The sequence below is a fragment of the Odontomachus brunneus genome, unplaced genomic scaffold, assembly GCF_010583005.1.
Source record: "Odontomachus brunneus isolate Ranch 3 - 2012 unplaced genomic scaffold, Obru_v1 Obru_scaffold_122, whole genome shotgun sequence".
NCBI classification, from domain to species: domain Eukaryota; kingdom Metazoa; phylum Arthropoda; class Insecta; order Hymenoptera; family Formicidae; genus Odontomachus; species Odontomachus brunneus.
In genome coordinates, this window is record NW_022639572.1 from 353845 (window position 1) to 380582 (window position 26738).

The following is a 26738-nucleotide window of genomic DNA, read 5'->3' on the forward strand; positions in this document are numbered from 1 at the left end:
CTCTAAGGATGGGGTTTCCCATATTTTTTCCAGCGCCCTAGGTAACAGGTATTCCGGAAACGTTTGTTCGTTACGTACGTGCTTCTGAGCGCCGTTGTAGTAAGTAGAAAAAGCCCCCGACGTGTACCTTTCAAGTTGGATTATCGGGCCGGATGAATGCGCGCATTCACGATCGCTCGGCTTGACTCTGACAGAGTTATTGTTGCGAAGAGTATTCGCTGTCCACGTGTCGATGCGACCTTGCGGTAATTGCCCCGTTACACGTCCCGCCGGCTTCGGTAATTAATCGGTTTTATCCGCTGTCCTCCGTAAACGGGAGACAGAAAAACAATCTGTCAAAGGCAGGTAACGATTTGTCAGTGCGAATCGAGCATCGATTGAGACCATTGTATTGTTCATCTCTTTGCATTACGAAACACGAGATGCACACTTGGACAGTCACCTGCGCGGAGCTTTTCCGTTGTGTTTCTGCCGTGAACTGTGTGAGGCTCCTCTTGACATAACAATGAATCGTGGATCGCACGTGGCTGCGCGGATCGATACGACGTAAGTTTGCGGGGATGACAGAGGGCCGATCTCTCGCGAGAAGGCGCAGTGGACACGGGCGTCTTAATTGATATTTTAATGGACTCTGGTGAAAAAAAAGTCCTTGGGAATCGCCCCCCGCGACGGAATCGCGAAACAAAGGAATTAATGGCAGCCGCAGAGATCCTTCTACTTTAGCACGGTCCGCGGGCAGGAGGACCCCTCCCCCGCCTCCTCCTCTTCCGTTTTCACGGCTATCAATAGCGTAGTCGAGTATTTGGGGGAGGCCCCGTCAAACGCCGTCGCTTATAATTTATTCAAATTAGCCCGGGGATTATTCATGAAAAAGTTACGACGCCGAGGTGAGTCGACGTTCGACGGCGGACTCGCTCGATAATATCGCTTTATCTCTCTCCTACGAGATTAATATAGGTTTATTATGCGATGCACTTTCGTTGTTTTGCGCTATTCCGCGTGATTACTCGTAGATCAACGTAAAGGCAAAAAGCCCTAACCGCGGGGGCTTAGTCCGTGCTATGCACAGAACGCGGCATTTTCCCGCTGTCTCCCGTGAATGGTGGCGCAGATCGTTCGGCAATACCGCACTTGGAAACCTCAACTTTGATCGACCTCATTCAACCGCGCTCATAATGTTTCTGAACTTGCCGTTGAAAGCGCATCAAAGCTCCTGCACCTTCTCACGGCCGGTGTACGAAAGTGATGCATCACCAATCAGCGATCTGCTCAACGAAGTCTAATCGTCCGTTTTTTGTTTTCTCCACGCGCGAGAACATCAACAAGGCATTCCGCCTCGGAGAATAATTATTCGCGCTCTTTAAAAGTGCAAAAACAAGGAGCACGCGAGCGAAGAACGCCCGTTGACACGGGAGCGCGCGCAAGGCCGAATCACAGCGGCTCGTAACGGGTCGTACATTATGATTTAATGCTAACACTGTGGTAATGTCGTCAGAGAGACTCCTGCGTATAAATAATTCGCGTGTCCGGACGCCCAACCCCGAGGACCACGGAGTCCGGGGTGGACGAGGGTGCAGAAAGAGCAAGCGGAGACGGAGGGAAGGAGTCGCGCGGGGTTTGGGGCGGCGGGTTTTTAATGCGGCATCTCTAGGGGCGACCAGGATTACCAGGAGGGGGGGAGGGGTTAAAAAGGAAGTTTTTAATAATTTTTCATTTTCTCTATATTTATTATCGCACGTTTCCTAACCGGGGGTGGGAAATGGAGGGGACAGGGAGTTGTTTTGTCGGAGACAATGGGGAGGGTCGGTAACGCCGGACCGTCTACCGTCGCAGGAGGCGAGGAGGGGGCCGAGGGAGGGGGGAGGGCAAGGGACGGGATTTCACGATTGTCAGTTGTCGTTGTGAAATTTTAATTCGCCCGTTTCTTCCTTCTTCTTTTTTTTTTATAGTCATCCTCCCTCCCGCTCTCTTCCGATCTTGGCGAGTAAAAGCCATCGCGATCCGCCTTCGCCCTAATCCGCAACGCGAAGTCACTTTTATAAAGACGTGCCGGATGCTCGCGGAAATGTAGTGCCTCTCGCGCGTCTCGCTCCGCATTCATTTGCCGTGCGTGGTTGTTGTTCGCAATTTCATGTTGCGCGAAACCCCGCGTCGTTTTTCCGCACTTCTGGCACCACTCTCTGACGGCTTTCCACGCGCATAAATGTCTCGGACGCTATTTACCGCGATACTTTATGATTTGCGTTGCGTAAGAGCGTGACGGAGTAAGTAGGTGTGTTATCGATGTCCACGCATTTGCTAATTACGTGAAGCGGCCAGGCGACAACTCGAGCGGCTAACGTTCGAGAGAAAAACTCGCGGGGAAATAATCGCGTTTGCCAAACAGCTTGATCGAAGAGGACGGAAGAAAAAGAACACTTTTGATGCGGGGAAACTCCGCAAGGGCGCGCGGGACGCGGGAAATTCGTCCGTGCTAATTTGTCGCGAAGATCGTCGAATTGAAGCTGGCGCGGAGTCTCCTCTATTGGCTCGGAGCATTCCACCGTGCGCCTTTCTTCCGGCGCACCTTCCTCCGCTCGTTCTCCCTTCGCGATAGCGTCCTATCGTATTTTCTGCGAGCGCTGTTCCCGAATTACGGACGTCGGAAGCCTTAGCGACATAAAGAGAGAAAGAGGGATAACGCGCCACGAGATATACAGACAGGAAACATCCTAAATCGAAATTCGCGATATCTCGACCAAATTAATTATGGACTTATGTGCACGCGAGTTGAATCGGTAATAAGCTGATGTCGAAGCTTTGAAAAATGCATATGTGTGTAAATGGCTTTAATTAAAAAATATTTTAAAAGCGGGTGCTCGTAAAATAACGGAGTGAGGAGGAGGGGATATGGATTATGAAGTATAACGGGATTCAAAATTACCGTAGCGTCAAAAAGGACGAGGATCTATTGAGCGGGAGGGTCGATAAAATTTCAAATACGGAATATTTTCTGTTATTAATTAATCGCACGCGCCAAGCAGCGCACGACGCGTATCTACTACTCATTCACGCTGCCTGTATTGAATGTAAAGAGCAGAAAAATTATGTTTACACGGGAAACCAGCCACGGATCATTTTCCATCCGGCGAGCGCAACGCCCGCTTCGTTTCGTTCTCGCTTCCCACCTTCCACCTCTTTATCCGGAAATCCAGTGAGATATACTACCGGCGTATTAATCAGGAACGCAGGGCAACCTGCTTTATGAGTCTTGAAGTATCGCGAGGAGCGGGAGGAGGAGCATGGCGAAGACATCAATGTCAATAATAATTCATTGATTACTTAATTCATAGTTGCCATGACGACCGTCTCTCGCTTTTCCCTCGCCTCCAAGCTACTCTGTTTTTCTCGCTTCGACGAAGGAGAGTACATACTCCTTAAACTTGTCTCACACGGAATCGAACGCGCCGATTATTTCCTCGTGCGATTTGCGCCAATCGCTCGAGTGAGTCGCGCTCTTGTCGACTCACGTTATCGCGGTTGCTCGCGCCTTGCGGCAAGCGTGATGCTTAGAGTCGCCGAAATTCGGTTATCGTCCTCGACGTATCCCAGGGAACATCGAGCATTCTGTTGTGAGCGTCGCATTAGCCTTGCTTACGGGTTCGCAAGCAGGCAAGGAGAAACACGAAATGAATATTCAGAAGTTATTAGTCTGTAGTGAAATGTGACGGGGCTCACCCTTCTCGAAAACCACCCTGGCCTCCGCTACCGTCGCCCACTCCTCCCAACCCCCCGTACCTCCCTCTTCTTCCAGGCCGGTATAGATTTTGCGATACATCCTGGCGGAAATACTCGCGAGTGAGCGAGCGAGACACCCCGATCCGCTAGTACCGGTCGAAGAAGGGGTTGAAGCCTCGATGAAACGGCGGGGATGAAATCGTGAAAGATGAGGAGGTTGCGGGAGGTGGATGCGGACAGACGGGACTGGCGGGGCGTGAGGGTAGTGAGCGAAAGGGGCTTTATGCACGAGCTAAGAAGCGCCATTGACGGGCAGCAAGGAGGTTGTGTATGTATACTTGGACTTTGTCAGCGCATTTGATATGCAAGACTTTGGTAACACTGACGTGACGTAACCCCGTCACGTATCTCGGAGTCACCAAGTATAATCTCACATATGAGAATAAAGATGCGTCTCGATTAAAGTCGTTTGGAAATACGAGCAATATGACGAATAATTTTGGAGTAATTTTGTTGCTCGTTGCATATATAGAGAATGTGGCGAGATATCTAAGAGTGTTTGTTGTTAAGACTCCTAGCATTGTTTATCTCTTTTTAATGACGTCAGAAGCGAGAAAATGTATACTAAAAATTCTTGCGAAATACATTGAAATAAAAATATATATCCATAAAGTAACACTTGCAATCGATTAAACAAATTTGTAAGATATTCCGTGCACTCCCCTTTTGCTCTAACAATCAATAATTTATGGTAAATTAATTTGAATAGAAATAGGCGAAGAAATAGGTTAAGAAGATGAATTGTATATCACGTTAATTTACGATTACAAATTATTGTTAGAACAAAAGGAGAGTGTACGGAATATCTTACAAATTTGTTTAATCGATTGCAAGTATTATTTTATAGATATATATATTTTTATTTTAACGTATTTCGCAAGAATTTTTAGCACGCATTTTCTTGCTTCTGATGTCATTAAAAAGAGATAGATAATACAAGGAGCTAGGAGCCTTAAAGATACTCGTGTTTTGGCGTTCGGTGAATCAGTTTATGAAATTGTCGGCAAAAATTCAATTGTGAGATTATATCATTATCATATCACGTGTAATTTCAAATGTGTGTAAAATCCTCAGCGAACGCGAGGTAAATTTAGATCGCAACTTGCAAGCTCGGATAATTTAGAAAATCGATACAAACGACGACGTAATGTCGATCGCGGAAGAGTCCTCGCTATCTCCCGGCTCTAATCTCGAGTTGACTTGCAATCGACGGGGAAACAAATGTCGAGAAACAGACGCCGGTTTACGTTAGTCGCTCCATCTCCTCGCGAAGTGCCGCGCGCAGCCCACAATGGAAATACGATCCACGAAACATATAATACCAATGTGTCTCGGCAGTATTTGTCGAGGAAGCGCGCGCGCGTGGACGGATAGAGATCTCCGACAATCGTGTAAACGCCTATACGAACGGTGCCATCTTGAAAGCGCGCGCGCGTCGTGGCGCAGGCGATATTCAAATGGCATCAATTTCTGCGAAATTGCTCCCTATATCTACCCGCAACCTGGATGCAGAGCTACCCTCTCGCGAGAAGGGTGAGCAGACCGTATTGGCAGATAGCTACAGCATCGTTTTACAACCCCTTATCTGGATAAGTTACGGGCATTCTATTCGGCGATTCTCTGTCGTCCGAAGTTACGTCGTCGAGGGTGTCATCGATTTCCATGGAAATCCCCGGTGCGTGTAACTCTTGTGCTATGCCAGATTGCCGCGCTGCTTTATTGCGTGAGACCGTCTATCTCGAGCAGAAAAAGAAACCAACCAGCAGACTTGTTTATATCAGATGCAGCATCTACAACTGGTTGGAAGCATCACCACGTCGAAGATGTTCACAGAATACAAGTTTTTGTTTCTATTTCAGATTGTCTTTCTCGACGTCAAGCGAGACCGTCGAATTCTCGGAGCTGGAATTGTTACACGCCAGCCTCAAATCCTTCGATGACTGTACCTGTCATTACACATTTGTTTCCATACACTTGTATATCGTGGACGACTCTTTCGACGAAAGTCTCGAGCGCGAAATTTCACGCGACTTAGTGTCTAACGAGTCGAAGAGTCACCCAGTCAAGCCGCGGCAGCAATCTCGGAGGAGATTCCCGTTCCTTCTTTTCGCCTCGCCGCAGAAGAAACACCCGCGGGGCTCGGCAACTTTTTTTCATCAGCATTTTACGGTTATACCGGCGCATTAATAATGCACATGCTTAATATAAAGAGAGGCCCGCGAGTCTCCGCCTAATAAACTGGAAGAATGCTTTATAACCGTCCGCGGTTTTGGGTCGTGAGGGGCCGACCGACGGGGCGGCCAAGGGTGCGCTGGAAGGCAAACTGAAGGGGGTGGCTTTTCTTCTTTATGCTCGCCAAACGGCCAATCTCTCCTGCGCGCGTCGAAGGAAAGTGGTCTAACTTTCCGGCGCTACGGAGAGACAACGAACTCGTCGCGCGATATAGCCCTCGGAAGCGCGACTCGTTAAAGGACCCGGCGTCATCCTACGTCTCGTCTCTATCCTCTTCCCTCTTGTATTTCTCTCATCACGGTCGACGCGTGGAAAATTTATTTCGGTGCAAAAATTTGTCAGCGCCAGTCGATGTCAGGAAGAGAGAGAGAGAGAGAAAGAGATAAGAGAGAGAGAGAGAGAGAGAGAGAGAGAGAGAGAGAGAGGGAGAGGGAGAGACTAACCGCCGAATATCCGAACTTTGCGCGACAAGTTTCGCAATTCGGACTTTGTATTCTGTCGCACAGCTCTGCAATTTACATCGAGCGCTCGCGTACGTTTATCCGACGCGTTTCTCCGCGGAAAGTTACATGGAATAAAGACGCTGGAATATTTACCTATTATCTACGGGGGATACATCATTTATGATAAAATTCTAGTCGAGTCATATCGGTGGCGCGACGCGCGGGCGTAAATCACCTTTAGCATAAAAATTTTCATATCCATCTTATCCTCGAGAGCCAAATGAATTTTTCGTTCTCCCCGGGCTGATTTCCGAGTTGCGAGCGAGAGGAGGCGCTCCAGATAGCGAAGGTGAGACTTTTTGAAAAATATGAGTTTAATAAAGAAGGTGGTATGATGTATGGCCTCGTGCCGAGGGAGGGAACCTACCAGGATCAACCGGCTTCGATACACAGATATTGTATACGTAATATGAGTAGATGAAGGGAATGGGCGTGATGTACTGGGTGTCAAAATGTCTCGTGAGACGTTCGACGCAGCCACCGTGCTGCTAACAAAATTGCGGAAAACAAACCGGAGGAGGGTGGAGGATGCGCGCGCTGACGGATTTCGCCGGCACATCGTCCTTGCCTCATCTCGTCAAAAGTTAGGACAAAAAATGAAAGATTCCACAAAAAGTCGTTTCGAGTATCTTGCAAAAAATCAACTGAAACATCATAACTATTTCAAGGTTGTTAATTAAAGTACATCATACTGCGCACCGCTCGAACGAAATATCGATCTGCCAAAGTTTAAGTGCTCAACTCGTTATTGTCGCTACCCGTGGTATTGGGAGCCTTTTTTTCACCCCGCGTTCCCCCCGACGCATAATACCGCGCGAGACATTGAATATTTTATCCGAGAGATTCGTATTTTTCTCCGGGTGATTGTCATTCGAAGAGGTCCAAGAGCGACAGTCGCCGTCCGTGCGGCGGCGTAGGGAGCAGCAAAATCAATTATTCATCCCAATTGCCCGGGAAAAAGTCCTAATTATCCGAAGTAAATACAACCTTAATACGCAGAAGTGTACCATCACCTCTCCTTTTGCCCCGACCGTTCTCTCTCTCTTTTTCTTGCTTTCTCTCTCTCCCCCACCCACCTCTCTTTCTCTTCCTCTCTCTATCTATCTACGAGTTTCCTCCGCTATCCCGCAGTCACTCTTCGGCCTTCTCCTTCTTACCGTGAATAACCATTTGTATTTCCAATTAGCTTTGCTAATAAGAAGGCGGAGGCATTGCCGTAGTTTAAAAAAAAATGTATAACCTCATCCAGCCACTGGGGAAATAAAGAAAAGCGCCGCCCCGGTATGACAATACCGACGGGTCGAGCGGGGTTATATCGAGCGAACTACAATTAAAAATCCTCGCTTCACCCTCGCTTAACCCTGGCTCCTCCTTATGCTGTATTAACGACCGGGGGCTGTGCAAGGATGGCTACGGGGACATCGTACCAAACAGTGAGAATTTTTTTTCGCCAATTTTATGCTTGACCCCATCGTTTCTTTTTTTTTTACCTTCGCTCGTTTTTATCTCGACGCGCTCCGTCTTTCTGTTTTTAGCATCGTGTCGATTTACTCCGTTCGACGCGACGGCGCTATTCTTTCTCCGCCGAGAGAACGAGAATATGAGAATGGGTTATAAAAATATATCCAAAGGGGAATTAAATGCTCCGTCTCTCTCTCTTCCGCCGTGCATATGCATGCATGTGGTCGAGATAAATAGGCTGTAAATGAGAAATTGATGCTTGAGCTTCAGTAATCGTTATATTTTTACCTCAATTGTAACAAACAATTAATATTACACATATTCTAATATTGAAACTAATGTATGCGCGTATATATATATAGCGCGCCGTTATTAACAAAATCATGCTGAGGGGATCTTTACGTGGCTCGAAATCTCGCAAGGTAGACTCGAGCCTACATCAAGAGACGCGGTCTCTCGTGTCTCTCGCGCGCCAACTATGTATAGTTATCTGTACGAAATAAACGAGAATGTACTGAAGGATGCGGCCTCCGTCGTAATCCGTTTCGGTCAATACCAGACTGTACTTACATGTTTGCAAACTCGGATTTTCATTCGCGCGACTCCGCTAGGGTTCTTGTTGTCATACGGACCATGAAAGTCGCTCTGAGGACGATCGAACGGCGACTAATACGGAGCTAGGTGCTCCGTAGGAGATAGCTTGTCAGTTGCGATCGCTATTTCGTGTGGTACGTATCGCGGCACGAAGATTTCGTGAATCAGTGAGGAGCAGTCTCGAGAGTGTTTAATGCTACATTTTAAGTTGGATCAACGAGAGGCTGACGTCTAATCGTTGCACATATTCGCTGATCTATCACGTGTAAATATAAGTAAGAGTTTACTTGATACAATTGTCGAATATCCGCAAAATTTGAAGAAGCAATCTTGAATATTTATTACTTACATTCCACGCACGTATATTTCTATCATAAATATTCATTAGATTATTCGAAAACATCAATGTTATTTCCAGTTGATACAATTCGCGTATTATTAGATTCTAATCTTCTTTTCTGTCATATTTTATGTGAGACTCAATACTTATTCATTTACTGTAAAACTGATAATTGAAAAACTAATCGCACAATTCTCTACGATTCCTGCAGTACGAATATGAGAATTAAAACAGTCCCGAGACATAGAATACTCCAGAGGAACGCGAGAGTCGCGTCTGCAACAGAAACCTCTATAGACGCGGAAACTGTCACAGATACAAAAAAGAATTGTGATTCTACACACACGATGAACAGTCAAAACTTATATAACCAGGTGAGAGTAATTATACATCACATTTAATAAATTCTATTGTTATCGATAGAATAGAGATGAATAGATGAATTAAAAATTTGATAATAAAATAAATTCAGAATTAAAAATAAAGTGTCACATGTCAAAATCTTACGTTAAATTGATTAAACAAAAATTGTTTGTACATGAAATATATATGTTGATAATTATTCGAGAAAAGTAGTCGCGCAAATGCGATATAAAATATGTTATTTATTCATAAATATATATACAGCAATATATAATTTCGAATAACGTATACTCGTGAAATTTTCCGAATATTAAGACGTGTCTTATACAATAGGCATACGAGTCACCTTCAGCGATTCTCATTCCTGGCGCGATGTCCAGTACTTCATGCAGCGACCTGACCTTGCCCACATCCACCAGCGTATCATCGCCGCTTGCTAACAATAATAATAATAACTCAGAAGTCGTGAATCTATCAATTAAAGACGCTTCCAATCGCGTCAATAAAACTGCGTCGGGTAACTCCGCCGAGCCAGATGATAAGTTGAAGGATACGTTCCTCTATAAGATCATGACCGACCCGAATTTCCTGGAGAACATACAAAGGAACAAACAGCCGAAGAAGTTCGTCTGCATCTTCTGTAAAGAGGATTTCACGACGTGCGAGGAATTGACGAGCCATATGGACGTGAAGAAGAACGATAGCAATCAGATTGCCTGTTGCGCTTGCAAGAAGACTTTTGCCGAGAAGAGGTACTTGAAGTACCATCGGAGATGTCACTCCGAGAGGACCAAGTTCACATGCGACATTTGTACGAGAAAGTATACGAGACTGGACAATTTAACGAGGCACAATGTGTTGCACGTGAATCCCGACAAATTCTCCTGCACGATCTGCAACAGGACCTTCACGCGTAAGGATTTGCTGAATAAGCATCGGAAGAGTCACGAGAAGTATAATCTTTACTGCGAAAAATGCGGCAAGTACTTTAGGAAAATTCTCACGCTGGAAAATCACCAGAAAACGCATGGCGATACATCGAACATTTCGACGAGCGCCGCTGCTTTCGAGACGGAGGCTTCTGTCAAGAATATAGATTGTAAGACTGAGAATACCGTCTGTGCTGAGAATACAGTTTGCAAAACTGACATTTCAGCCAGAGATGAGGATTTAGTTTGCAAAACTGAGGAATCAGCTCGTAAAACTCAGAACTTGCCTTTTGATGAAAGTATTTGTTAGGTAAAGTTATATATTTCTCTGTTTGATCTCAGTTTATTATATCTTCTGGTAATCGAAGTGGGGAAATTTTCAAAGAATGTATTGTTTAGTAGAAGTACAATGTAGTACATTAATACATTGATGAAGATGCAACATTGTTAAATTCATTCATATATAAATATAAATATATATATATATATATATATATATATATATATATATATATATATATATATATAATATCGGCTCTTACAAAATTACTGTACATTAACTTGTTATACAGTAGTCTCTTGCAGTATAATTTATGGGTTTTTGTTTACGTAGATGTATTTGCTATTTTCTCTTGACCTACTGCGAGTAAAATGTGCTTATATTTTCGGGGAATATATTCGTAATTATATATTGTTAATATACACATATAACTTGACCAAATGCATATATAATAATTAATTGGTTATTGTGTCACCATTTCCGCGGTGTCGAATATTTTTTGAGAAGAGATTATGTTCTTTATTATCATCAGCACCGGTAAATAATCTTATAAATATATGTTCCTTAAACAAAGGTAAACACACTAGGAACTTTCACCTTTATTATACACCATTATATATACAATTAAGGATGTTAATTATCAACTGGAAATATCAGGTCCTTTTTTCAAAAATAAAATGGAATCGTACTCCAACTTACTGGAAAGGGGAAAAATGTGCCTTTTTTAAAAAATATTTACCCTAAGTTCATGTAACTGATGATTCTGAAATTCTAGAATTGCTCGACAGTAGAGATTATGCTTTTATTTAATCTCTCTCTTTCTCTCTCGTGCCTATTCGGAGTAAGGAATACTTTAGAAAGTAGGACGTATAACTGCTTATACTCAATCACGAAACAGAACAGCCACCATCCGCAGAAATCGTCACCACTCCTCGTCTCTTTTAGCTTTATTCACTCGGTCCTACATTTTTTTTCTTCTTAGCCCGCTTCGTCGTTCACTCTCTTTCTCACTTGCAATTTAATGCAATTAAGTCGAGCGTTAAAATATCGTTCTTAATTCGCCGGCGGCACCCTTTGTTTTAAACGTGGTTTTAGCGCGAGCGACTCACGTTGAAGCCTCTCGTTTTCTCTCTTTGTCCACGTTTGCTCTCTTCCTCGATCCGTCTCTCCTTCTCCCATTTCTCTGTATTTTGCACCCCACTGTTCCTCCTTCCTCCACCTCACTCTCCCTCTCTCTCTCTTTCTTTCTTTCTCTCTTCTACTAGACGCAGCGTATAATTCGTTTTTCCCGTAAGAAATACATGCACGCCATCGTCGCGTTTTCAAGCACAATGCACGACTTTGACGCTCTGTTGCCACAAGCTGGTCGCCCATTACGAAATTCTAATTATTTTTCATTTTCTTTTTGAAATACTTGAACTTTCTCACCATGATGGAGAAAAGTTATAGCGCTCGATGATGCTTAAACTTGAGTATTAAGCGACATAGAGAGCTAAGAATCTACACAAAGAACACATATATACGTAGAACACGTAAGATTTATTCTTTTGACATAGTGTGTGATAGATTTTTCATTTATAAAATAAAAAATATTACTGGAATGTGTGAATAGAACATAAGAGAAAGACAATATCGTGAATATATCTTTTTCATTTGTAATTACCTCGTGCAAATTTTTCGCATACTTATATCTAACTTAAATCTCTTTTCACTATTACTTCCGACCTATTTTCCATTCTGTACGCTACCAGCCACACTCGCTCCATATTGCCTTTGTTCCTGAAGAACTCGAGAAAGGTTTTTCCGCCGTGACATCGAAAGAAAGCTCGGCGAAGCACTCAAAGATAGAGTCCGCCAATTTTCAGCGCTTCTCTCTCTCTCTCTCTCTCTCTCTCTCTCTCTCTCTTCTGCTTCCATCATCCTGGAATCCTCCCGTGTGTGTCCCTTTGATTCACTTACTTGTCCAACGCGTATCACGTATGCGGACTCGACCAAAAATGTAACAAAGTTTCCAGGAACGTCCTCTCAGAGAGCCCAGTACAGATTCTGCGGTCTCTTTGGTGAGCGTCGAACTCGCTTCTTGCTAGACGAACGATGTCCTCTCTTCGTCGTCCTCTTGCCGACGACCTTTCCTTTACTGCGATACGTTTGAACGTTAGCCAGGTACTCGGGATGATTATGCGCGTGCGACGTGCGATGCGTGTACAATCTCAGATATCTCTAAAACTATGCAACGATCTTGTGTTTTGTTTGATTTTTCTAGAGATATTTCGGAGTTTTTGAAAATAATCGTAGCGCACAGGTGGAAATGAATTCGATTCCGAACACATTTCAGATATATCGACCATATTTATTTATGATTTCCATCATTGATCTTAATTATTGTCCTTATAGAATGGAATATGTTGTCAGACGTGAGTTTAATTTCTGCTATGTTTCTTTTAGACGCTTCTCCCGTCTTCAAAATGCAGATAATTATCCTTAATTGCGCGTGGAAACGCGGTTCTTCTAAATAGAAAATAAATTTTTGCGAATTTGTAGGACGGGCGCATTTTCAGCGAAGAGATAAACATCTTGAGATTGTTTATCTCCTCTCGTTGTTGCTTAATCTCTTCTTGTGCCGAAATTTAAGACATTATATCGTAGAAGAATTCCTTTGATGTCGCGCTTTACATGCAATATTTACATGCTATCGAGAGAAGACTTTAAACTTCTTAAAGATATTTTGAAGGCCCGGGAGTACTTTCAGCGAGCTAGCTGCATTAAGAATTCAGGGGAGGGGCACGGTGGCATTTATTCATTTCAGGCATTAATGAAAAGTCTGTATGGTAGCGCTTTATGTATCAAAGTAGACGCAAAGGACGCAAAGACGCAAAGGACGGGGCGCAAGCGTTGTTGCATGCAATTTTCGTATTTATCCGTATTCCCTTAATCGCCAAATGTTTTTATTTAACGTTCTTCCTATTTATTTTACTAAGTTGAAAAAGGATATAGGGCTTGCCACGTTTATGCCGTACTTTACGTTACGTTTGTCACTCGAGGAGCTATTCGCCATGCATAAGTAAACCCTAAAGTATAAACCCTTTACAAGTGTATTAATGTCATAAACAATACTTGCAAGCAATTGCATTTGACTCAATTGGCCGCTGTTAGCGGGAGCCGAGGCTACTTGGCTACCGGCGTAAATTTACAAAATCGATATTTCTACTGTTCTTTTACAGATTCAGATCAGATACAGATTCAGAATCAAGTAAGATTTCAAAGTCATCGTTGACATGTTTAAAAATCTTGCTTGCTCAATTATGTAACTTGAAAATACTAGAAATAACCAGTTTTGTTAACTAGCCCTTGGTCTTTCTCACAGCGTGAATCACGCAATCCAACATTAATGACACGCTAATATTCCCGCACGTACACGCGCCCCCAGCCGGAAAACAGAAGGAGCGAGAAGAAGAGGAAAATGGAGAAAAGCGCGCGAGCAAGGGCAGGGACTTTTCCGCAATTTTAAAAACTGCTAAGCATTCCATGTGTTTGTTTGAACGCGCACAATGCCATTAGAAGAGCCTTTTAGTCCCTCTATCGTTTTCGTCGTCGTCGTCGTCGTCGTCGTCGTCGTCGTCGTCGTCGGTCGTCGTCGGTCGTTGTCGTCGTCAACATCGTCTACGTTGTCGTCTCTCTTGCGACCGACCCCTCGCTACCCTCTTCCGCCCCGATTCTCTCGTCGGAAAATCCGCTCGCGGCGAAACGCATTCTATATACGCAACGCTGAGTTTTTCCACGGTTTTCATCCGGCACTTTGGCGCTCGTTTTCCCAGACCGCACGCGTGTACCTGCGCACACGTGTTATACATGCGCATCGCCGTTCCATTCTGTCCCTCCTTCCCCTCTCTCTCTCTCTCTCTCTCTTGCGCGAGGTCATAACGTTTGTTTTCATGCTTATTTTGCATCACCGGATGGAAAACCCTCAAAATATCTGGAAGAGCAAGTCAGCGTGAAGTAAAGCTCCGAAAGGAAGAGAGCCATGTATCTCGATAAGTGAAAGAAGCGATGGCGGATTACTTCGTCTCAGGTATGATCGAATTGTGAATATGAATTTCAAAACTTTAATATTGATCTCGTATCGATATTCTTGTGCGTATCGATATTCTTGGGCCTCGATATTCAAATCTTCAGCATTAACACGATTGAAGGGATGAATCAAGCAAAGAAGAAAATCATCGCCAGTTGATTGTACATTTGAGAGACATGATGATTTATTCATTTGTTTAAAGGAATCAATTATTCGTACATCTTCTTGGTAGTTCACTCAGATTCCGTTTGTTGTTTATTCTCGCGTGTCTGCACGTCGCAATGCGTGTTTACGAGCGCGTAAACAAGAACTCGTTACGAAGACGTATGTCCTTTGAATGTTGCTCGCTTATATTAATATTGCATCAATGCCGTGTCAAAGAGCACACCCTTCCTCGTTCTCCTTGTTACCCTTTGCGTAACGTGTACCCTTTTGCACTTCGATGAGGCTTTCTCGAGCGGCCAAGCAGCGCGCGACTACCTCGTGAATAATTAGCGGACGAGACATTAACCGAGGGGGTTTGAAAATTTCTCCAGCTTGCTCCGAAAATGCACACATTCCGTGTCAATCCCCTGTGCGCTGGATGATAACTAAAAAATGGTGAACTCGACTGTAAAATTAAATCTTCTGCGTTCTGGCAAGAGTTTAAATTCGGCTTTTCTATATAAAATGTTTTCACATTATGTATAAACGGTATATTTTACTCAAGCAGAATATGTTCAATGTGTATCTATTATAATATTCTTTCTACTGAGTTCGCCTGCGCGCATGGCAGACGTCTGCACGTTACTTCCTGACTCGAAATTTCAAAATTGCTATAAGTCTCGAAATTCTTCACTGGCCCACAAGTTTGACAATATTTGCCGGCTTGCCGAGAAGAAAACACTTGAAAATTTCTATGCGGTATATCAAGTTGACTTACAGAAATAGACACTTTATATTCTACAGAAAAATTTTCAAGTATTTCTTTCTCTTAGAGTAGGATCTAAATTTCGGCTCGGACTAAAATTCGCGAGAAAAACTGCTCGTACTCAAGCATCCCAGCTAGATCGATTTCGGCCTGACTTAGCCACGGAGGTGCCGTCAAGGCCGTACGAAAACGCTCTCGCGGAAAGAGCAAGGAAAAAGACGAAGACCGCCCCGCTTAGGCAAACGCGCCCAATAATCGCTGATAATTTATTAAGGCAAAAAACGCCGGCGATCCACCCTACCAGGCTTTTGCGCGCGCGCGTTATTTAAGAAAATAAATATTTGATATTTCAAACAAAGACTCGGCTATCCCTCTCCCGCATGGCCGAGGAGCCAACGGCGCAAGAGGAGGATAAGGGTGAGGCCGCGCGAGGAGGAAGGAGCAAGGATCGCAGCTAAAAAGTGTCGAGGGAGAGGGTCGCTAAGTCTCGCCCGCTTAAAGGCGCCGACGGGGGTGGCGACTCATTGGCCGTGAAATATGGGGTAAAAGGTTCGATAATTGATTACACAGATTTTTTATGCCGCAAGAAGCCTTAATTCTCGCCGCTACCCCTTGGAATAATTCCGCGCCGGGAAACCTGAGCGACGAGGCTGGAATATCGAATCCCTTTCCCCGCTTCCATCCCTTACAAGGGAAGACAATCTCGCGTCGGCCCTTACAACCGGTTCCGAGATTAATCGAAATCGCGATTGCGCTCTTCATGGCCGACGGGATGCCCGCTTTATCGAATGGAATCTTTCGTCCTTCCCTGGGAATCACTTTGGTCTTAGCCGAATGTGTATGTATATGTATATATAAATATTATAACGTTTTTATAGATAGGAAACTATGTTAGTTTTCGGAACACTTGCTTTCTATCGGGCCGCTTGTTTCGGATTTCCCTCCTACAGCACACATCGAGACTGTCGAGCCTTTACTACGCGTAATTATTCTCGCATAATATAAATAATTAAAATTGCAGAAAAAGAACGACGTGTGTATTTCCGTCATTTGTACGCAACACATTTGCACGCGTATATATTCCACGACTTGCGCGCCGGTCTGAAATGCAGCGTGTATATCGCGCTACTCTGTGCTCGCCTGAAAAAATCAACTAAGACAACATCAAAGAACCGACTCGAATAATTCTTCGGCGGCCGCGGGGCCGTCAATGGGCGACGCGATATTGCAGGCAGGTTGATCCGGGACTGATACGTGAGGGCCAATATAGGAACAATGCTTCCTATTAAACGTAGGGTGCGCGCGGCATATTTTCTGTGCGAAGAAACACGGGTTCTAATATTAATTTTTATCGAGACCCAAGCCGAGGGCACAATAGGGGGAGCTCTCTCTCTCTCTCTCTCGCGACGTGCGCTCTAGAGACGCGTATATTGATTAAAATGTGAAGCGTCGTGCGAGGAACGCTTTGTCTCTCTGTGAAAAATCATTGCCACGCTAATTCGAAAATATCGAAGCCGGTGAGACACGCCGACAAAGAGGGAGAGCCAAATGGCCAAGAGGGCGGAAAGAGAGAGAGGGTTGGGGGAGAGAGAGGCGCGAGAGTCGATTTATACACTGCCGCTTGTACGAGCGTTCGATGGAAAAATATCGCCTCGCCGATACCGATAGACTCTCCTTTGTTATTATACTAATTAAATTGCTTGTTCTTTCTCCCTGCGATACCCTTTCCCCTCCGTGGCGCCCGACCACATCACCCTGCCACGTTCGTTTGAACTTTTTCTCCTCTCGCCGGCGATTCCGAAGGGCTTCGCCATCGATCTCACGCTAAACGTACTAATTAATTGGCGCAGAAAGGGCTAGTCGATTTCAAAGTTTGACCCGGGGAGATTTCATCTCGAAGTTTTTCGGAGGGTCAATCGCGTCACTGCTTTCGTGCGTTTGGCATTCGGCGTACATTTGTGTTTTATTAGCATATATATATATATATATATATATATATATATATATAAAAGAAAGAATCGTCAGCATGCTCGATCTGGCTTCCGGGCTGGTGCCGCGTGAATATGTTCTTGACGTTCCGTGAACATTTCAGTCGGGAACAGATACACGATGGACGTGACACCAACTCGGAGGCCGGATCGAGTGTATTGTTACTTTTTATCTCGACAAATAAAGCATAAATTTGCCGAGTGCTGAACAAACGAACGCGGCGACGATTGACCCTCCGAAAGCCTCGAGATGAAATCTCCCGGGGTCAAACTTTGAAACTGACTAACCCTGTCGTGAACATTTCACTTCGCGAAACGTCGGAAACAAATCCACAAAGAACAACGCGCCGGCACCGGCCTGGAGAAGTCGGATCAAACATTTCTCCACCTCGCCGAGAGAGAGAAAGAAAAGCCTGAAATATATCAGGAAAAATATAAAAAATATTGTAATTGTACAGACAATTGAATATCGAGACGATCGTCATCGTGGAGCTGATTTATTTCGTTCTTATTCCCGTTTCTCTCCAAAAACATTCGCCATTTCTAAACATAGAAAACGTTCCTTTCACTCAGATAGAATACACAATTGCTCCGCCATGCGCGAAATATTAATAAGCACGCTTTTCCCGGATGTTTCCCAAATCTGGTTTTCAGAGACGAATTAAATTAGCATAAGAGCCTTTAGGAAACGGAAGGGGATGGATAATTCAATGATACCGCACAGTGTTACATTTCAAACATTCGTTTTAATTATGATACGAAACGTACGGTAAGAATTTATGTTTTTCGTAATTACATGCGTACCGGTCTTTTGCACTGCGTTTCTCGCGCCACAAATCATATCATCCGCCGCTGGTCTCTTCTTCGTATGAATTTTACGTAACGCGGAAATCGCGGACACAGAATACGCGTCATTCGTGCAACGGCCCCCGGTTTTTGTAAAATCTGACGTTTCAGAATACATAGTCGCTCCTTCATAAAGAGGAACGTAACAGACGGGGGAGCGGATCTTTATCCACACACAAGAACTATTATTACATACATTTTTATAAATTTTTGCTCCGCACATACCTTCTCATTAGATTTATTTCAAAAAACGCCTAACGCTTTCTTTTTCCGTACGCCCGTATTCTCCTGCTCCTCTCGAAATGATACAAAAGCAGAAAGGGGAAAAAATGCAATTTGCAGTTCTTTACGCGGAATCGTTATTTCCGTTAATGACGTAGACGCGCACGTAGATGCTTATTGTCGCCGTTTATGGCGCGCGACATCAGCGTTTCTGCGCTACACTCGAGTGACCGGGACGGTTTTTGATCGCGCATTGTCTCGTCCGAAATTAATTCCACGCGAAAGACGCGAGCGTTGCAATATTGCACTGCTAAACGACATGTTTGCGCCGAGACACCGTCCGTGTCGATTGATGACGGGGGATTCAGGCGTATGAATAGCGTAGGCGATATTGAAAGGACGGAGGTCTCGCGCGCGCGAGCGCGACGAAGACTTCCGTGCAATCTTCCAATCTCGGTGCTACGGCCCGGCATTTACTCACGGATGTATCGTGCGCTCGTGTGCGCGCGAAATATCGCGAAAGGAACGCGCGGACGAAAATTGATTCGATCATCATCCGTTCGTCGCCGAGGCGGACGAACGCGCGCGCGATAGCGCGCTCTATAAATAGTGGCACCGATGATGGAAGGCTTTAAATGAGATGATATGGCCTCTGATCGACCCAATCAATGCCTCCACTAAATCATCGTCTAAACTGACGGCCGCAACACCGCCGGCTAATGTACACACGCCGTGGAACGTTGGTGGGCGACCGGAAGAGGCCACTCATCCAGCGATTGCCGATGTATGGCGTCTTTATGAGGCCACGTTACCACGAGTGCTCGTCTATGCAAACCCGTCGTCGCGAGTCATTACGGCGAGTGCATTGTTTCGCGATCTCGCGGCAGCAGATCGCGCGTGTATTCGTTTGTAGATTTATGGCAGCAGGTCGCCGCGCGGATTACAGATTATCGTGGGAAGAATCGCTCTCTTCGCTAATATCGTGAGCGATTTAGAGGAGCTCTCTGAGTTGCGCAACGATTCTCTCTAGTGGCTTGAGCAGTGTTACGGTATAATTGCTCGGGAAGATATTTTGCGAGAGTTAGGAATTCTTTAACTCGCCGAAATGCAACTGATTAAATTAGAGAAGAGAGTACACACGCTAATTAATCTCGCGTACAAGTTTCTTCTTACACAATCGACCGAATTAGTGACTCGTAAACTCTTCGGCGGGACTGTGTCCGCCGACGTAGTGCAGCTCGTTAAATTCAGGAAGCATATAATTTTAGAAGGTTCCGGTTGTAATTCGGCGCGGGGGATGCAGTCTGTTGACACTGAACGAAAAGTGCGTTCCACGCGTGACTGCATCGTCACGCACAACGTCCGTCGTGTGACAAGTTTTGATTAAAAAAAAAAGGGGGAAAAAAGAAATAATAATCAGTGCCGTGTTTCCTGTCGACATTGATGTGTGGCTACGTGCGAGAGGAACTCTCACTCGTTCGACCGTTCAAATTCACGTATGGGAGAAATTGGGGAGGGAAGAGAAGTAGGGAAATTCTATTTATCGCATATCCCGGCACCGCGCGCGTGACGACGCGCGCGCAGTTAATTAAATTTGATCGCGATAATTACCCCCGGAATGAAAGCTTTAACCGTGTCCAATAACTATGCGCGTATACGTGGCCATCGATATGCAAACTCGTTTAAATTCAGCCGCGCGCACAGGTGTGTTTCATAAGTTATAAAAAGATACAGCACGCGATGGTCCAATTTCCGTTCGTTTGTCGATCACGTGTAATACCAATTTACGGTTGCTTGTTAAGCTAACTTTGATACGTCGATATACACATGTATCGCACTAAATGTACCGTAGCCCAATACCATGCAATTTTTTCTCAAGAGGAGAATTATTTCTCGCGCGAACGGGATGTAAAGCGGCTTACAAAGAATAAAAATTATAAAAAGAACTATAAAATAAAATCCTAAAGAATTAAAAAAAATTATAAGAATAGAAATTAGAAAAGAAATTGTCTAAGATAGAAGGTAGGAAGGAAATATATCTTTATAACGAAATATATCAATGAAAGATTTGTTATTTATAATCATTCATCGAATATATCGTTCGTCGTATTCGTAGAAGCGTATCCGCGCGTCAAGCACGTTAAAGTCGCACAAATAATAAAATGAGCAATCTCGCGATTGATCAGCAATCGTAAGACAGCCTGATAAATCTCAAGCGGCGATTGGTCGGTGGCGTCTTAATGGCCAGCGCCAGGCAATCAGGTATCGACTTTCCCATTAGCCGCAAAAGTTGTGGTCACCGTAACGACAAAATTGGCTGTACCGAAAGGACATCGCCTGTGATGTCGTCGGTGTGTCGGCTGAAACGCTCGGACGGCGAGGGTAAAGAAGGGGGTGGCATACGGAGACGGTGAGGGTGGCGTGGGAGGAGGAGGAGGGGGTGACATTAATTCTCATAACATTTTACGAGGCGGTATCTGACCTGTGTCAAGTCCTTCCGACGCCCAGGAGTACGGTTTAGGAGTCATAACTCCCAATCACCCTAAGACATGCAGTCGCGAGCAATTCAGCCGGCACCGAGGTGGCCGTTCTCTCTTGAATACCGGGAGCTTACCAAAGGCATGTGCCTGTCTGTCTCTTTGACTTCGTCTTTTCTCACCTCGCGCGCGACTACTGTCTTAGCACACATCACTGTCCCGTAAATCTTGTAAACTTTCGGCCAAAGAATTGTCCGCCGGAATTGCGGCTGAAATTTTCCGTTGCTGCCGTCTGAAATTTCGGCGTTCTGCGATCGTGACGACTTCGTCGATGGAGTCAAATGATGGAATATAAGTTACGAAGTTTACACAATCCCTGTTGCGTTATTTAACTTGGGTTGATAGCGATATGCGCTGAGCATCGTGTAATGTTCTGATGCTCTCGGATCCTTATTCTGAACTCTCTTCTATGGACGCCTCTGAATGTAACTGAAAGCCAATCAGAGGGCTGATAAACTGCATTTAGAGGCTCTTTTGTTAATAAAAGAGAGTTCAGAATAAAAGGCCTTGATATCAGTATTATCTCTCGTTGTCATTATCGTCAAATCGAAGCGGATGTTAAATCCTTCAGCACCATATCGTGCACGACAGCTCAAGCGTAGTGGTGATCAATGCAAATTTTTTGACACCAATGGTGGCGCGAGACTTCCTCAAATCAATGAGATAGTGAGCATAACGCATCACGTTTCGCGTTTATAAACCAGAAGAGGCGGGGATAGGCACAGCATTTGGGACGCGTCTCGTTATGAAAAACGAAGAGCATAGAGGATGCAGTAAAGCATACTGGCTGGTGTGCGTCATTGTTAAACCATACCAGACCTCGTTAAGAAAAACGGAGAGCATATAGGATGCAGGAAAGCAGACTGGCTGGTGTACGTCGTCGTTAAACCGTACTGGGAATATCGCCATTCAATTTCGCTCCCCGCACTTTAGAAAAAAAAAAGGAAAGAAAGAAAAAGAAAGAAAACCGCTCCCGTCGTATCGGCCGACCGGAGTTCTTTTTGATCTCGCTAAAGAATTCATTAAGTTTTGCGGGCGCGGTTAGGTATTAATGCGCGGGGGTGGGAAATGCGCGCGGCACGTTTTATGCTCGCCCGAGCGCGAGTCAGCCTGAAGAGGAGAGGCAGACGGAGGTGGTGGATCTCTCTTTTCTCTGCCTCCCTTTGTCTGCCCTCCCATTGCTGCTGGCGTCGTTTCTGGTACCTTTGCGCGATGCTTGACTATCGATGGCTCTTTAATATTCGCGCGCGGAACGCTTGCCGTTTCCTCGGTCGCTCCCTCTGCGGTAAGAGGGAGATCCGGAAGAGAGGAAGGGAAAGAGGGAGAGAGTAAGATTCATCTCAGTCACTCGTTAAATCTGGCGGTTAACGTTTTTCACCGCGTCCGATGTGTATTTGCGCGTAGATATTACCGTTTCTACGAGCGTGAAAGTCGTCGCACGCGGATATACAGGATGTCTGACACAAGACATCCCCCGAGGCGGGTGTGCAGATAGAACCTAAGCACTTAATCATTCTTGAAATCACGTAAAATTTGGAATAATTGATGAAAAGCTCATTGGAAATGGTTGAGACTTGCGACTGTTACTACAGTGCTCGTCTAATAGCGTCGCACGTACTGATTCACCAGTGTTCTTTCATTAATTACTCGAAATTTTACGTTGTTGTTTGAAAAGTGATAAGGTACTTTTTTCTCAAGTTGACGTGATCTACCTGTACACGTGCGCTGGGATGTGTTGTGCTAGACACCCTGTACGTGAGCGCTTCCGAACGTATAATCACGAAAGTGTGATAATGCAAGTCCCGGGGCGTCCGATATCACGCGGTGTTGCCACAAAACATCGTGTAGCAAGTTTTTCTTCACCTTACGTGTTGATGGGGGGCGGAGGAGGAGATTAGAACGAAGGTGGCTCGGAAAATGTCGGCTGGACGATAGAGATCGTCGAAGGGGAGGGCAAGGCTGGGTCACCCCGCGCCGAGGTGGAGTGCATTTGGCCATCAAATAACATCGGCAGTGCCTATAACCGGCTTACGTCCCGACATAAAGTCGGCTTGGTCTTCTCTTCCTGCCGCGGTCTATCCTAGCCGCACTGCCATCTCGAACCACTAACTCGTGATCAGGCCGCCTAACCATCGCCGAACTACCGCCGTATCAGGAGTTGCGGCTCTTGGGAGGCTTAAGCTCCGCGATATCAGTTGATTGGGTCTAGCCAAGTATCGTCGAAAAGAAAATTCCTTCGGCCTCGACGTGTCCCAAGGCGTATTAAAAAAAAAAATTTTTTTTAGCACGAGAAACACACACACAACAGATATGCATTCGAATTAATGTTGTCAGTCATTTGTAATTCTATAGAGGGATGATTTAATAATTAAACCAACTTGAGAATGCACAATACGAAAAATCGGGAATTTGGAGTTGCCAAATTCTTCATTTATAACTTCTTTGTTATATAACTTCTTTGTTTTTGTCGTTTATACGTTATACTACATCCTTTTTTCGCGAAAAAATCTAGATTTAAGAGCGAATGCGAACGTATAAGAGTGGCAATGATAATTATCCGATATCGTCGATGTTGTACGAAATATGGGAAGAGGGTTTGACAATATGAATATGATCGTTTATGAGGAGCTTTCGCTTAATGCGCCAGCTTGGGACACCCGTTACCAGTACTATCCTCCGGCACTTTCAGTTTCCCCGATATTTCCAATTAAACTTTCCGTGCTGTGTACGAGGCGATACTTTCCCGGATTAGCGAAGATACGCTACGGTTTGCAGCGGCCCCGCTGATACTGAGAGGTGGATTCGCAGTCGAGGAAGGGACCAATAACTTGCCAATATCGGCATTACTGGCGCACTGAGCGCAATATAAACGTTTATGACGCAATGTGCGTCCGTTCAACCCCCGAGCTATCCTCTTTCGATCCACCGTTTTTCTACCAGCGGCTCTCAGATCTATTGCCGTTTGTCGCTTCTGAATTTCTGATTTAGTGAATCGAATTAAACTCGAGTGAATCCAACGGAAAGATAAGCGTAGCGTGACGTAGAACGACGTAGAACGATAAAGGGTGAAATAAGCTTGGGAGGCAGCGTCGAAAAAAACGCATAGTAGACATGTCTACTATGTTATTTCTGTAAAAAGCTCGATTTACTGGTGCTATTTGACTGAAATCAATTTATACAGAGATAATTTGATCAGTATTAATTACACGAACGTGATTTAATCGCGATTTCTCCGCGACATATTACTTCGCCGCAGGGAAATGAGAACAACTGGTCAGTAGGTATCTATGAGACATGGAATGAAACAAGGGTGAGGCATCGGTAGCCAATGTGATCACAACACAGGCACGGTCGTCCTGTCTCGAACGTTGTTGTGGTTGTGCGTCGCACGACATACCTACGCCGGTTACTCGTTGTTCCTCCACTATGTGCGTGAGCAAGCGAGCGTCTGTGTGTGTGCGCGCGTCGTGGACACTTAATGTTTCTCTATCTATAGCGGTCAGGTCGAGACAGCCTGGGATATTGTTATATACGACATTGTGAAGGACCCCGGGCAAGAAAAGGCGAGGAGTGGAGCTACGAGAGATATCGTCCGCCACCAATTACCGCCGACCAAGAGTTATTGAAAAGATCTCCCCACGGGAGATCCCACGTGGAATCGCGGCTTGGCCAGGCTAATGAACACTGATTACAGTTTGGTGAACGCCCGTCAATGATTTGTGGGCAGATGCGTAGACCACAGGTTGACAAAGCCATTTCCGCGCTGCTTGGATGATTTTTCTCTCTGTTCACGATTTATATAACGTTTATAATGTGTTGAAAAAAAGACACGATTGCGAGGACAGTGAAGAAGAGCGGATAACTTAACTTTGAAAAAGGCACTGCAAATGTTGCTTTAAGAATTTAGTCGCAGATGTACATTTATAGTAGCGTTCATATACATGCGAGTATTATTGCTTGTGGATAAATTTTTAAGTGTAACGCTCCGCGTGAAATTAGAATTTTCAATTTGATAGAATAGTGGCGGACGATAGGATGGCCGGATAAATTTTCCAATAATTACTGACTCATTTTCTACAGCGCCAATAAATAGACAAGAATTTGCCTCTCCATCTCTCTAACGTACAGTTCTCTTCCTCCAACGCGACATCCGGTAAACGACATAATTCGCTAACACCTCTAACTCCTGATATAACAGAGTATTAGTTTTGATGCTGTCACCCCACTTTCCCGTCTTTCCGCGTCTCGCGTAAAATCGTTCGACGGATACGCTTGTAGCGCGTGCAAAGTCCCTCTTTATCAATTTTCCTCCCCGAAGCTTCATCATCTTTGATCAGCTCCAGCGACGCCCCTATAACCCGTCTCCGTGCAGCTGTCTACACTCGATGTTTCCTCCTTGCACCGAAATACGTTCTCACGCGCAGGCATTGTCAAATTAAAATCAAACGTCCCTGCCGAATTCAAGTCGATAAATTATGATTATAATTATTTTAATAATTAAAATACGCATTGGATACGAACGCGGTCTCTTCGCACGAGCAATATTATAATATAAAGTAAGATTTCATATCAGGGGCCAGTGTCAGTTCTGTTTTCGGATAGCAGATCTGAATCACATAAATTATTTCCATTGCTAGATTGTATATCACGAAACACATCTATCTACAATAATTTATAATTTAGAACGCATAATAAATGCGAAAGGCTTTCTTAATTAACATACAGATCAGCTTGGAAATTTCGCGGGTTTCTAGCGATCGGCGAAAGCTTACGCCGATGAGGCGGGCATTAATTATTCCCTTTAGATTACGCCCGACACGATCCGTAAGATCTCCCATCTCCGTGCCGGTGCGTCGCCATCAATTTCATCCCTTTCTCAATAACTGCGCTCCTCTGTCTGTCTCTCTCTCTCTCTCCCTCTCCCTCTCTCTGTCTCCTTTCTCCCCTTCCCCTCTCTTTCTCTCGCATCTTCAGGAAGCGTCAGAAAATCTGCCTCGTCTCATCGATGGTAATGCCTCCTTTTATGATCATCATATTTATAAATGTAACCTCCTCTCTCCCCCACCTTCCCCTGCCCGCCGTTCTTCGTCGTAACTTCGTAGCTGATGAAAGGATCTCGTTAATTGGGAATACTGATGCCGGCACGAGAAGGCGAACTATATCGAATCGATCCCACCCCTCTATCGTACGCCGTCGCACCCCACGCTCATCTATCCGCCCACCCACGAGATCACGACGGCGGATAAGACCCGTGAGATGCCGTCAAAGGGAGCTTATATTTATGAGACTTTCGGCAAACAAATGGATAAATCTAATATCTTCGAAGCGAAATGGCTGAAGCCGCTTGAGAAACTGATGTCTGAGATGTGAGTTCGGTCATCTTCTTGTATGAAGCCCTTGATGGATTTTTGGGCTCCGTGAAAAATGAAGTGACTGCGGTATAGTCAGCCAAATTTATTGAAAAAGGGCGAAAGTTGGGTCTCTGTCTTACAGATAATCTTAATATTTCTTTATCGCTCGATACAAGCACTAATGAGATGTAATGTTTAATCTATTAATCCAATAAGTGCAAGTGCAAATATCGGATAGATTTCGGAAATATGTAACTAATTTTATACTAAAAACAACATACCAATTTATTTTATTTATATATATATATATATATATATATATATATATATATATAT

The 26738-nt window shown here is 44.7% G+C and overlaps 2 protein-coding genes across 3 annotated transcripts in view; both read left to right on the plus strand.

The window, feature by feature from the left end:
- Positions 1-26738, plus strand: part of LOC116849640 — a 463562-nt gene that overhangs the window by 241745 nt on the left and 195079 nt on the right. The window lies entirely within an intron of this gene.
- On the plus strand, positions 8504-11193 carry LOC116849639 (RB-associated KRAB zinc finger protein-like). 2 transcript variants are annotated; one of them, XM_032826983.1, is made up of 3 exons: positions 8504-8832; positions 9119-9281; positions 9604-11193. In XM_032826983.1, the coding sequence occupies exons 2-3, from the start codon at positions 9126-9128 to the stop codon at positions 10507-10509; spliced, it is 1062 nt and encodes a 353-aa protein (XP_032682874.1). In that variant the 5' UTR covers positions 8504-8832; positions 9119-9125; the 3' UTR covers positions 10510-11193. The 2 variants fall into 2 exon arrangements, with proteins under 2 accessions (XP_032682874.1, XP_032682873.1); XM_032826982.1 differs by having other exon boundaries at positions 8519-8842.

What these genes read in the sequence shown, in the direction of transcription:
- LOC116849639 (XM_032826983.1), top strand. Translation starts at nt 9,126, where the DNA reads ATGAGAATTAAAACAGTCCCGAGACATAGAATACTCCAGAGGAACGCG. An exon ending in GTCAAAACTTATATAACCAG is followed by an intron (nt 9,282 to 9,603) that starts GTGAGAGTAATT and finishes CTTATACAATAG; the next exon opens with GCATACGAGTCACCTTCAGC.